Source organism: Saccharomyces eubayanus, chromosome XII, assembly GCF_001298625.1.
Source record: "Saccharomyces eubayanus strain FM1318 chromosome XII, whole genome shotgun sequence".
In the NCBI taxonomy this organism is placed as follows: domain Eukaryota; kingdom Fungi; phylum Ascomycota; class Saccharomycetes; order Saccharomycetales; family Saccharomycetaceae; genus Saccharomyces; species Saccharomyces eubayanus.
The window spans coordinates 888,425-901,584 of NC_030971.1; the positions used below are offsets into that span (position 1 = coordinate 888,425).

General features: G+C 40.4%; 4 protein-coding genes across 4 annotated transcripts; 1 reads left to right on the forward strand and 3 right to left on the reverse strand.

Moving 5' to 3' along the window:
• Window positions 1-62: 62 nt before the first annotated feature.
• Window positions 63-3,926, reverse strand: SKI2 (SKI complex RNA helicase subunit SKI2; the record flags this gene model as incomplete). The annotated part of the gene is made up of 1 exon (XM_018366948.1): window positions 63-3,926. The coding sequence occupies one exon, from the start codon at window positions 3,924-3,926 to the stop codon at window positions 63-65; it is 3,864 nt and encodes a 1,287-aa protein (XP_018220787.1).
• A 508-nt stretch (window positions 3,927-4,434) lies between these two features.
• Window positions 4,435-6,534, reverse strand: BDF1 (chromatin-binding protein BDF1; the record flags this gene model as incomplete). The annotated part of the gene is made up of 1 exon (XM_018366949.1): window positions 4,435-6,534. The coding sequence occupies one exon, from the start codon at window positions 6,532-6,534 to the stop codon at window positions 4,435-4,437; it is 2,100 nt and encodes a 699-aa protein (XP_018220788.1).
• An 857-nt stretch (window positions 6,535-7,391) lies between these two features.
• On the reverse strand, window positions 7,392-9,416 carry DUS3 (tRNA dihydrouridine synthase DUS3; the record flags this gene model as incomplete). The annotated part of the gene is made up of 1 exon (XM_018366950.1): window positions 7,392-9,416. One exon carries the CDS (start codon window positions 9,414-9,416, stop codon window positions 7,392-7,394), a length of 2,025 nt encoding a protein of 674 aa, XP_018220789.1.
• A 1,113-nt stretch (window positions 9,417-10,529) lies between these two features.
• On the forward strand, window positions 10,530-12,611 carry SFP1 (zinc-coordinating transcription factor SFP1; the record flags this gene model as incomplete). The annotated part of the gene is made up of 1 exon (XM_018366951.1): window positions 10,530-12,611. One exon carries the CDS (start codon window positions 10,530-10,532, stop codon window positions 12,609-12,611), a length of 2,082 nt encoding a protein of 693 aa, XP_018220790.1.
• Window positions 12,612-13,160: the final 549 nt, after the last annotated feature.

Here is a 13,160-nt window from a genome sequence, read left to right on the forward strand (position 1 = left end):
CTTATACACTCCCAACTATTAAACACTTCCAAGACTTCAAATTCCAAAAAATTGTAAATTGTTTACAGGTACAGGCTTGCAGCGAAAACAATATCTCTCTTGATCAATTCTTGAGCTCTGCTCATTTTCATATGTAGTGTAGAATTACCAATAATAATGGACGCAGTCTTAACTTCACGACAAATTTCATCCAACCATGTAATGACTCTGACCACGGTACCTTCGGCTTCAGGGCTCATTTCCATAATTTCCTTAAACGATAAACCACGAGCCCATTCATACACAACATTCATCATAGCAAATCTTTTCCTATCCAAGAACTCCGCTTCATCCTGAGTTAAAGGAATTTGGTGTGTACTAAAAGCACCAAGCATTTCCTTGTAAATCTCCTCGATTTTTTGTTTACCCTTTGCTAGCCTTGGTGTGACAATGGGGGGTTCTTCTTCTCTTGTTTTCCCTTCGTAAACAAACACCGATAGTAAGGCGACTATTTCTTCAGGTTCAAAACTTCCCAAGAAGTTGTCCAAAATTAACTCAGTTAGAACCAGTTCATAACCAGAATTAATTTCGCATGCCACTCTACCTTTTAATAACACATTATGATTCTCATCGATAAATCCAGTATCTTTTAGAACAGCTAGTCTCTTTTCATAATCAGGTAGTAGACTTAAGTTTTGGTCAGACATTAAATGATACAACTCTTTGATCTTGTTTTCGGTAGCATGTGCCTTGTACCTCGGAACAATATGTTCGCTCAAACCAGGGCATTTGATGCTTTTTAGTTCAAATATCTCATCTCTAATGTTTGTACGGTCTAGCAGTATTTGATGAATTTTCAAACCTTGCTTTTCAATATTGATTGCTTCTTTGAGTGTTTTTCCCTCTAAAATGTTACTGATTTCGGCCTTGAATTCACTTAGAGCGGTGGCATCCTTCTTCATTACCTTACCTAATGGAGCGGCAAATTTGCGCTTTGTGATTACCTCTATAGCGGTTACAGGGACTTCTTCCATATAAAAATCGGCTTTCTCAAACTTGGGGAAATTCCTCTTTCTGTACCCGTCTGCTTTTGGAAAGTATATTAAATGATTTGGCTTACCATTTGGAAGTGTAAATGCTTTTGTGAACGTCATAATAACACAAACGGCATCCTTTAACGAAACTTTAAATATAAACCCTAGTTTGAGACAATCGTTTGTATCTCTAAACGCAACAAGTCTTCCTTCTTTCAGAATATGTAGAATTGAAGGAGATTTGACCATTTCTTGCATTAGGTTTACTGTTGCCTCTTTGTACTTTAGCATTAATTCTAAAAACCTTTCGATATCATTATCACAGATCTCACAGCTCTTATATTCTATAGTTTGTAATTCTCCTTGCAATAGCTTAATTTGTTTTTCATGTTCTGGTTGTAAAGTTTCCTTAGCATTTTCACTAAAAGAATATTTAATCATTTCTTCCACTCTCAATGCTTCAATTCTCAAAAGATTCAAGATCATATTATATGTTAGTCTAAACTGGGATTGCAACCTTGTTGGAACACCCATGGTTACTTCTTTGAATGTAGTGATAGATAGAGGAGAACTGTACGCCATGACGATGACTGTCCCGGTAGAATCTAAACCTCTCCGACCGGCTCTACCAGCCATTTGAGTGAACTCTCCTGGGGTTAGTTCTCTCAGTCCATTGCCGTCATGCTTACGAATACTGCTAAAAACAACAGTCCTTGTAGGTAAGTTCAAACCCATGGCAAATGTTTCTGTGGCAAACAAAACTTTAATAAAACCTTTAGAAAATAGGATTTCAATCAATTCTTTGACAATAGGCAACAACCCTCCATGATGAACAGCTATACCACGTTCCAGCAAGGATCTGATTTTGAGAATTTGAGGCAAATCTCTATCTTCTTTTTTTAAACGAGTAATAGATTTTTCGATAAACATATGGATTTGTGACTTTTCCTTATTGTTACAGAAGTTAATCCCTTCAAGCCAATCAGCATATTCTTCGCATCTCTTTTTACTAAATACGAAAACAACCATGGGTAGCAATTCCTTCTTTCTTAGGTAGTTAACAAGTTCAGGCCATGTTTTTTTAGAAGGACCGTCTTGGGTGAAAAACTTACGTTTATTCGAGCCAATTGCGCCAGCACCTCTTGAGCCACCACGGTTAGCACCTCCGCGTGTCGAATTACCACGGCCTCCCCTTCCGCCCCGAGCATTACTTCCCCCACGTCCACCTTTTGCTGTAGAGCCTCCCCTTCCACTATCCGTCTTCGGAGGGGCTCCCTTTGTACTGTCTCCATTTAAGATATCTTTGTGTTTCCTGAAATTGGCGTCCAGAAATTCTGAGTTTGGATTGATCACTGGTATTAACTCCTTTTTGGTCCATATATTTATTTCTAACGGAACGGGTCTTTTAGGAGTAGAAATGACGTAGATATTTTTTTGCTTTGTTCTTCCAATCCAATTGGCGAATTCATACGTATTCGGAACCGTCGCAGACAACAAGATAAACTTAACGTGCTGAGGAAGCATAATGATTACTTCTTCCCAAACAACACCACGGTCTTGATCGTTAACGTAGTGGACTTCGTCAAAAATAACAAACTCTACATCTCTTATAAGATCGGCACCCCTGTAAAGCATCGACCTTAAAATTTCTGTGGTCATAATCAAACAGTTTGCATCAGGATTGATTTGCACATCACCCGTAATCAACCCAATATCGACATCGTTGAAAGTTTCCTTAAAGTCTCTGAACTTTTGATTAGATAAAGCTTTGATAGGTGATGTGTAAATAGTCTTCGTCATATTTCTGTGTGCCATGGCAATCGCATATTCTGCAACCACAGTTTTACCAGCAGATGTATGCGCTGCGACAAAAACAGAGTCACCTTGTTCGAGATGATAAACGGCCTCCTTCTGGAACGTATCCAGTTCAAAAGGCCACGTCCTGGCAGGATTAGGAATTAATTCGTCAAAGTTTTCAATTTTATGGTTCAAATCGACAACATGAGCCCATTCCTTCTTTACGGTGACATTCTTAGAAATCGCCTTTGTTCTGCCAAAGTCAATACCAATTGGTAATAGTTCATCGATCTCTGCATCTTCGGCGTTATTAGTTGTTGTTTCTTCGGTAGCTTCCTCTATAATTTCTTCGGAAAGTGTTTTATCGGAGCTTTCCTCCGACTTCACCTTTGCTTCGTATATCTCCATCTTGATGTCTAGTTCATTATCTATTTCGTCAAGTTGCTTCAACTCTTTCAATTCTTCGTTTTGATCCTCATTTTCAACAACGGTATCCACTGGATTGATACCTCTTTCCATGCCATCTGGAATGTCAAATAAACCTTGACCATCCTTGTGCAGTAGTTTGGTGGCGTTGGCCATTGCTGATGTGCCATTTTGTTCCGAGCTTTTTTTGACGGATTTCATGGGGATACCGCCTGGAGTGAAGGGTAATTGCGCAGTGGAACCTCTTACTGAGTTTTGGTTATGATTGATACTTCTGGTAATTGACAGCGAGTTTGATGCATTGGCACTAGCGATTTCCTTCAAGTTGACCTCTTCTTTATAGCCTGAAATTTTACCCTCTAGGCCTGTTCTTTTGAACTGATATGATGTTCTATTGATTGGGTTAGGAATTTTCAACAGCTCCTTGTAGTCTAACTTATCAGAGTGATCGTCTAAAAAGTTCATTTTTGGGACGTCTTGGACCATATCTAATAAACTCCAAGGAAGAACATTTGAAGGCTTCAAAAATCTGTCTTTTATGGTGTCATTGGCGTGTCCTAAATCGTCACTGCTCCCAAAATCTAATTTGGTGATACGATCTTCGAAAAGCTCCACGTCTGCACCATTAGTGATTTCCTTTAAAGACGTGTATAGTTCCTGTATAGAGCTGGTATTAAATCCCTTCGTCATCTATATTTACAATGGCACAAGTGGTTCTGTATTTGGTTTCTTCTTCTTTGAGAATAGTTGCATTTTATGTAGTGTAGTTTCTGCGCTGACATTTATAGCTCTTTGACATATGTCCTTTCAATGTCGTCAACCGTGATAATAATAAGTTCCAACATGCTTTGCATTGAAAATCCATAGAAGAATAATTCTTATTATTATTTATTACTATGTAAATTATGAATTGATCTAGATGATGAGATCATGTGCAATGGTAACCTTGTTAGGTTAATGGGTTTAGTTTATGAGCTTTATAATGTTACAATTGATATGAAAATAAAAAATTACCTGGTGTTCATTATTCCAAACCTCTATTCGTTTTCAAGATCTTCTCTGTCTTTAATATTGTTTGTTTTGCTATTTTTTTTTTTCTGTATCTATGAGATTATCTTCATTTCATTCATCCGAGAATAAAATGGTGATTATGTTTGTTTTGGCATTTGATTCGAGAAAATTCAAAAATCAAATCAAATCATTCTTCTTCACTTTCACTACTGACATCGTCATCCGACGATGAAGAAAACCCATTCCGTGTTGTGCTTTGAACTTGGCCAGGGGAGCCGTTTTGACTCAAAGGAGAAGCACTGTCGAGAATAGCCAACTTATTTTTTATTTTCTCTATCTGTCTGCTTTGCTCTTCTTGGCTCAATGCTTTAGATCGTCTTTTTCTACCACCTGCGCTAGTAGGCGATAAAGATGAAGTATCTCGGGTTATACCAGAGGCACCGTCTAGCCCGTTGGACGTGTTGGACGAACTTTCATACTGTCTAAAGAAGGAGTTGTATAGCGTTAAAATTGTATGATTATCCAGAGTATCAAGATCTAGTTCTACTTCGTCATCTTCAGAGATATTGGGCATAGACTTTTTGATTATGTCAATTGCTCTCTCCAGTTTAGAAGTCGGTAGGTCATTGATCCTTTCGGTAATGATACGCTTCATATCATAGGTTACTACCGTCTTTAACTTATTTTTCTTATCTCTTCTACCTTTGGAGGAACCGCTCTTTGAACCTGTCCTTCCCTTTGATCTTTTACCGCGTTTTTTAGATCCGCGTGCCAACCGCCTTTCTTTTCTTATTTTCTCTAATTCGTGTTTTTTCAACTGTTGCAATTCTACTTTCATTCTGGCCAACTGTTCCTCTAAGTATTGAATAGCGGGGTTTGTTATTATGGTTTCGTCGATATCAGATTCAGAATATTCAGACTCGTAGTCATCGTAGTCGCCTTGATTTCTTGAATCTTCATCAGAATCGTAGTCATCCAAGTTAGGTCTGTCGACCCACTTGGAGTTGAAAACTTCCTCTAGACGATGCCCCATCATGTTTACAATTGTCCCGTCTGGGTTGAATGTGTAACAGTTCTTAAACACTAACCTCACGTCTCTTTCAAAATCTTCCATAGTTTGGTACTCCCAATCATTCAATTTCTTGGAAATTGTGCTCAAGTCCATGGGCTCTTTGACATAGTCGAAATATGTGGGCAAATTCAAAGAAACTGGATCCACCGGTTCCAGAAAGGGGTAATTATACGAAGCATGTTTCTTTGCTGTTAATTCCTTCAGAATAGTCTGGCAAAACTTCATAGCTTGCTGTAGTTTCTTGGACTTGGGCTTCTTCGATTCATAAGGATATATGTCTTTGGATTTTGGAGGATGTATAGTTCTCTTTGGTCTTCCGTTGTGAGTTTGGGCCCGTCTGATAACTATTGGGGCGTCTTCCTGAGCACTAGACCCGCGCCCTTTGGTTATCACAGGTGGAGCATCTTTAGCTGGCATATTCAGCATGTGTTTTTCAAAAGAGGCCTGTATGTTTCTTGCCATTTGAGAAATACCTGCGTTAGGGCCATTGAACCTTACACTGTTACTTACCATAACGTTGAAGTCTTCAGTGATTTCTTCCGGAACTTCATAGGCACCGAGATTCAACTTCCTCTCTATAGTCGATAAGTCCATGGGCCTCTTAATGTAATTAAAGTAAAAGGGAATATCCAATTTTACTGGATCAACTGGCTGCAGAAAAGGCCTAGCGTCCTTTAACCGCTTGACAGCCTTGATAGCTAACAACGCGTGCTTCTGTTGATGTTTTGGAATTGGGTTTGGGGGCAGATTGTTCATATCCGGCTCTGGAGGAGGGGCAGGAGCAGGCTCCTTTGGAGCTTCCTCGGAAAGGCCCAACTTCGAACCGTCATTAGCAGTAGCACTTTTCTGCTTGCCCCCGTGTCCTTCTTCGTTCTCCCTCTTCAATACCTGTTGAGACTCTTCTTCTGCTCTGACTTCGGTGGCGTTATATGTATCATTCTCATTAGCCGCCGACGCGGGACTTTCTACAAAGCCGTTTTCCGCGGCCTGCGTAGAAGCAGATGAAGAGATATCTCCGTTCAGCTTGGGCTTTTTGGTATGTGTTTCATCATTGATAGGGGTCTTGTCCTCTGCTAGACCGTTAAGAGGCCCACCGTTCTCGCCCTCATCTTTATTTGAAATTTGATCTATAGGCCTCTTTAAAGTACTGGAAATGTCGCCATTGACATTACCGTTGACGTCCACATCGTTTTCCACGGGTGTGATATCGGTCATTACGTACGTTTATGAGAGCCGTTGAGTTTCGACCGCCTTTTTTTTTTCGTCTACTATGGCAAGAAAGAGAAAAATAAATGGATTGGGAAGGAACGACCTAGTAGGCAGAATTAAGGGACAAGAAAAAACCCGCTTTGTTTAAATACTTCGCGACGACGCGCGACGAGCGACGACGGCCGACGTGGCGAGTTCACGGAGCAGGTCGAACCAGCTCCACACACAAAATGCGCGGGGCCAGCGTGCCAGGGGGCACGGATGCGCATATCTGCAAGAAAAAAAGGTGCTGGGTAATCCAAATACGAGCGTCCGCAAGCCAACTCACTGCAACCTTTCCGCGGCTAAAAACCTTCCCATGTGGTGAATGACACATGAAACGTACGGCTAAAAACGCAGATCCGAGGGTCTGGAATACGGCGAATGTTGATGTATTTTCATTGAGGTGAGGCTTCAAGGGGCGGCCAAAGGGAAGCTTATGTGCACACATACTGCAATGTCGCCAAACCATGGTGATGTGCGTGAGAACATTCATGATGGTCGAATTTGCGTATTGCGTGTCGTTGCCCGGAGTGCTACCTTGTCTTAGGTAGCTTTGCTGTTCTCATGCGTGTAAGCTAGTTGCAGTTTCGTTTGTATGAATATGGTGTAAATTTAGAATTCGATATTGTCTTGCCCGAGGTTTTCGAGATTTTCACAGTTCCATTTTGCCCCACACCTGGTGCTTATTGTATTTCTACCAAGGACCCATACCTCACGCGTTCCACTTGCACCCGTGCATTTCGAAAGGCCAGTCCTGCAAAAAGAATTTCACGTAATACTTTGAAAAAGGGCTTACGGCATATGTATGTTTAGTTTTCTATTTATGAGTCCCTAGTGGCAAAAGAACTACTCTTATGTTTGGGAACGAAGACAAAGCTTTCATCAGTCTTGCCGAAAAACATGTCACTTAGCTTGATCCAGTCGTTGACGTCCGTGCTGCCCATTAAAGTTTCAACGTCATCTCTCCCGCACCAATTGGGTGGTCTTTCATTCAACTGAACGGGATATCTCTCGCAAATGCCCATAGGAATGTATCTGTGGAAAAAGGACATGAACTCACAGAAGAATCTACGGCATTGAGAAAGCCCGTATTCATCAGTGCCCCAATGCTCCATGGAGAATTGTGCGTAGTCTTTTAAGATGTCTAATCTTTCAGTACTCGTCTTGTCTAAGTACTGTTGAGAGTCGATCTCTTCGAAGATCCATGGCTTAATCAGGGCACCACGGGCAACCATGACACTGTCAATGTTCGCATTCCCGTCTAGATAACGGTGCCAATCTTCGAAATTGTTGACATCACCATTCCCGACAAATTGAATTCTATTCTTGGAGTCTCGTGATTCCTTACCTTGCTCAGATTCTTTAAATTCCGCTTCTGCAGATCTCAATGTATCAGCAACTTGGCCCACGTATTCCCAGTCCGCTTGTTTCGTGTACCTCTGTTGCCTGGATCTACCGTGTAAGGTAATAGCTGCCACGTCGGTCTCGTTGACTAATCTTTTCACCAAACCTTCCGCAATAGGATGGCCGTCTTTTGTGCCTGTTCTGAGTTTCACCGTGATAGGAACATCCTGCGAGACATAGTTCATCGCGTTTAAACAACGAATCATTCTTGCAGGATTGTCCAGTAGCGCACTCCCAGAACCTTGTCTGTACAACAAGTCAATGGGGCAACCAGAGTTCAAATTGATTTCGCTGATATCGCTAACAGAATCGACAAGTGCTTCTGCAGCCTTAGCTGCCTGCCAGGCTTTGGAACAAGCCACTTGCACACCAAAACCAGGCACCTCAGACTTATGAGCCTTGGGTAGCGCCCATTCGGAATTGGTACCTTGGATCAAGGGAATCGCCAAAGCCATTTCTGAGTATGTTACATCTGCGCCCAGTTTTCTCATTAGACGACGGTATGGTAAATTACCCACGGTAGTTAATGGTGATACGATTTTTTTACGATGCAGATCCAAGGGCTTTTTCTCTTGAGCAAAGTAACGAGTGTCCTTGTATTTCAAGTACACTTCACGTTGTTTCGCTCTATGTTCCGCGAACTCTTTTTCTCTCTCTTCCAGTTGAGCAACTTGGTCCTGGGCTTTTGGCTCCTGAGATTCTTGCTTTTGTTCCTTTTCCACGGGCTTGGTTTCTGCTTCCTCGTCTAACTTCGCAGAGTCTCTGAACTCCTGTTGGAAAGAGTCGATGATTTCCAACACTTCGTTACTCTTAGGGAATGGGAACCTTCTCTTTATTAGATCCAGTTTCTTTCCAGGTGAAATATGATTGACTTCCCCCCTAACAGACCAGATGGTTTGAGTATCTACATCCACGTCCCTTGTTGATATAAGTGTATTTTCTTCCTTGTTTAAATGGGATGACAAAAATCTGCACTTGAATCCCATCGGACAATATCCCAATGAGCTGAAAACCGGGCATATAGGAAATATGTCACTTTCAACTTCAGGCTTTTTTGTGGAAAGATACAGATTAATATCGTGGACGAACCTACAGCTATCACCAAAGGAACATTTGGACGCATCTCCATAGATCAAGCGGGGGCACAGGGCATTTTGTTCCTTGACTTGTCTGTTATCTCTATTCTTGTTTTGGCCACGCTTCTTACCTCTCCCCTTTTTGTTCTTCTTATTGTTCCCACCATTACCGGACAGTTCTTCTACCATTCTATCGGAAGACATCTCTTCGTCATAAACAGGGGCCTCTTGAAGTGCATTTTGCTTAAACGGTACGATATACTCGGGCTTAAGATGAGCAACACCTTTCGACCAGGAAGTATCCTGTCTCTTCACGCTTGAATCGTTGTCCTCCACAATGGAACGCTTTTCTGTCTGTTGCTCCATCACTACTTTCGACAATCGGTTTTAGTTTATCTTGAATGCCTAACTTACCATTCTGTGTTCATCTCATCACCCACTTTGTTGTAGCCCAGTCTATCGATTTCAGTAAGGCTCATTGAAATTTTTCAAAAATGGTGCACGGGCTTCTTGTGCACGTGGTTTGCTTTCGAGCCTTTCCGGAGTCACGTAATATTTGTTACCCGCCTGGCGGTATTAAGTTCCCCGTCCTGCCTCGCGGCAGATTCTGGGCACCACGGGTACGGGTGGTGACTGGGTTCTTGGCGGTGCGGCGTTCCCGTGCACTGCGTGGGTCGTCGCAAGAAAAAGAAACAAAACGAGCCCACGTCGTGCAAGAGCACAGAATTTTGTCAGTTACATAATAAGGAGCAATTTCGAATCAACTGAAATTTGGAACAAGTGGGCGATGCATCCATTTTAAGGCTAATTTGTATCATAACGTCACTATCAGCCATTGTCACTTGCAACCGTCGTCTGCTACCGCCATTGCCATTAACATTTGTTTTTATATCGTCACCGATTTGAAGCATACTAGGCTAACGTACGCATTTTACTTCTCCGGCTCTACCTTTTCCGCCAGTCATCCCTATATATATAACGTCTTGCACATTCTAGTGACTCCACTGACAAGGTTTGACAGAAATAACAAACAAGGAGAACAGTATTGCCAGTCCCCGAATTAATACAAGCAACAGGTTTCTTTACAAGTGGAAAGAGTTCAGTTAATTTTTCTAACTCAAACACACACGCCGTTACTCCTTCCTTTGTGATTTTTTGTTTTTCTATTATTTAATCAACTTTATCGTCGATTAAATTGTTTCATTTTATCGCATATTACTTTTAAAACAAAAAAGTAAAGAAAGACAAAGCTAAAGAAAAGAGTGTGTCACGCAGACCCTCATACCAAGTTTATAATATACTCAGACGATTTCGCCTTTGACATCATATTATATCCTCGAAATTCTCTTTCTGGATTTACCCATTATCCCCTCGAATTTCTCTTTTTTAAGGCGTTTATAAGTTCATTGTCATTATACGACCCATTCATATTCAACAACTTTTCTTATTTKGAATAAGAAAAGCAAGCATATTTTGAATATGGATTTCACAACAATGACCATGACGAGCAATATGGCTGCTAGTGCCACTACAACGGCTACGCCTACACATACATCGATGAATTCTTCTTCAAATCCCAACATTGATATGGATTCTAACCAGCACACACCTTCTATCTTAATAAATAATAATTCGGATTCTTCTAATGCGAAGACTACAGATTTCAACGGCATCAATAATATTCACCAAAAAAGCGTCACGAGCAATAATACAAATAACGTCCATTTGTACTCGCCTAATATAATGGACCAGACACTACTAACTCCGCAAGATATTGCTAAATTACGGAGAGAGTCCATAGCCCATTCTCAAGGGATGGGCGGTGTTTCGTGGGGGTCCATTAGCGTTGGTTCTTGGTTGAGAGATGAGATTATCAGCCGTAGAAGTAGTATTGTGCCTCCTTCAGCAAACAGTGCTGTCGCTGCCGCTGCTGTTCCCCCCGCCGTTTCTACCACTGCTACCAACACTTTACAAATCCAACAACCTACTAAGAGACCTTCTGTGAGTAATCCTCCTTACCACAGAGGGTACTCTATTTCTCCGCAAATTGCTTACACTGCTTATTTGCCAAACTTGGAAAAGCAATATTGTAAGGACTATTCGTGTTGTGGTCTATCGTTACCTGGGCTGCATGATTTGTTAAGACATTATGAAGAAGCGCATATATCTACGTCGCCTAACACGACTAACATGTCGCAAATACCGATGAACTCTACTGGCACAACAAACTCATCATCTCGTATGACTAATAATAATTTGAATAACAACAATAACAACTACAATCAACACAATAACATGACCGCCAATACTAAAAATGCAGCTCAGAAAAGAAATAATGCACAAGCTCATAATGGCAATACGACTAATAACACTTCTATGCATGCCAATCTTGAAAACAACATGGATTCCAACTCTATAATACGACAATCTCAGCATCCTCAACACCAGCAGAATATAATACAGCAACAACTGCAGTCAAATTCTGTCGCCAACACATCAGGAGCCGTGCCGGCACCAAGTACGATAGCTTCGGCAGCGACATCGTCTACAACTGCAAATTTGAACGCTATATCTTTAACAGGGGCTCCAAATCCGAATTTATCGATGGCCAATCATTCTCAACAGTTACATTTGAACGGGAACTTGGTGGACGCAGTTTCTACTAATGATGTGTTTTTAAGAACTAATTCTCCGTCAAGACATGCCCCAAACAATAAATTAACGAATCTAAACAACAATACTGGAATCAACATTAACAACAATAACAATAATAACTCACACAATAACAATAATAATAATATCAACATGGGTAACAAGAATATTATGGTGAATCGTCCTCACACTTTTAACAACTACTCTCTCAACAAAACGTCAAGAACATCTATTCCAAACCAATCAAGAAAAATTGATCCTCACCAAACAGATTTGTCCCCCTTAGTTCTCGTTCAAGATATTGATTTGAGTTTTATGGATGATGACATTTTAGGACCTGGTAACCACAACCCTATGAACTCTAACGTAAACACGGCGGCAAACCCTCATAATTACAATACTTTCCATCCCTCTATGCATACTAAATCTTCTCAAAACATGGTGGACGACCAAGATATTGACGATATCGACGATGATGATGATGTAGATGATGATGACGATGACGATGACGATGATGATGATGCAGAAAACGGATCAGCATCTAATGCAAAATCGGTGCATAATAACAACTACAAATTGCCTCAGCAAGCTTACATAGATGACCCTGCCAGAAGGCTTTATGTCATGGATCATGAAGAGCAAAAACCATTCAAGTGTCCAGTCATTGGTTGTGAAAAGACTTATAAAAATCAAAACGGTTTGAAGTATCATAGATTGCATGGTCACCAAAATCAAAAATTACACGAGAATCCAGATGGTACTTTTAGCGTTATAGATCCAGATTCTACAGATTCATTTGGTGATGGAATGGGATCTGCTAAGGATAAACCTTACCGTTGTGAAGTTTGTGGTAAGAGATATAAGAACCTAAACGGTTTAAAATATCACAGAGGTCATTCCACTCATTAATCAGATATATATCTTCCTCTAGTCACTTTATTAGACAACATTCAAATGCACGGTCGTCTTATTTTGCTTATATTAAGGTTTGGGTTTGGGTTATTTTGTTTTTCTTTTACTTTGCTTTAAATTGTTCACTTGGACATTAGTGGAAGGAACCTATGATAAATTTCGCACTCTCCAATGTCCACTATTAAAGTGATCAGCGTATCTATTATCCCAAAAAAAATAATAGAAAACTTCTTTCTTTTCGCCATCATTTCCTTGGTTTCACGCGTCATAAAGCCAAAATCAGTCTGCCCTCCATCTAATTCTCTCCCTTTAGTTTTGTTGTGTGCTTTTTTCATCACTATTCATTTTTTTACTATTATTGTGTTTTTACTTTATGTATTTTTGGCTCTACTTATTTCCTTCTGTTCTGATGTATTAGAAACTATCTTATCCAAAAAAAGATGCTTTCATTCCTTCTTATTTGAGTTTTAATCTTCAAGAAACTTTTTCATTTAATTCTATATTATTTCATATTGTTCTATTTATTTGCCTCTGTATATTCTAAAT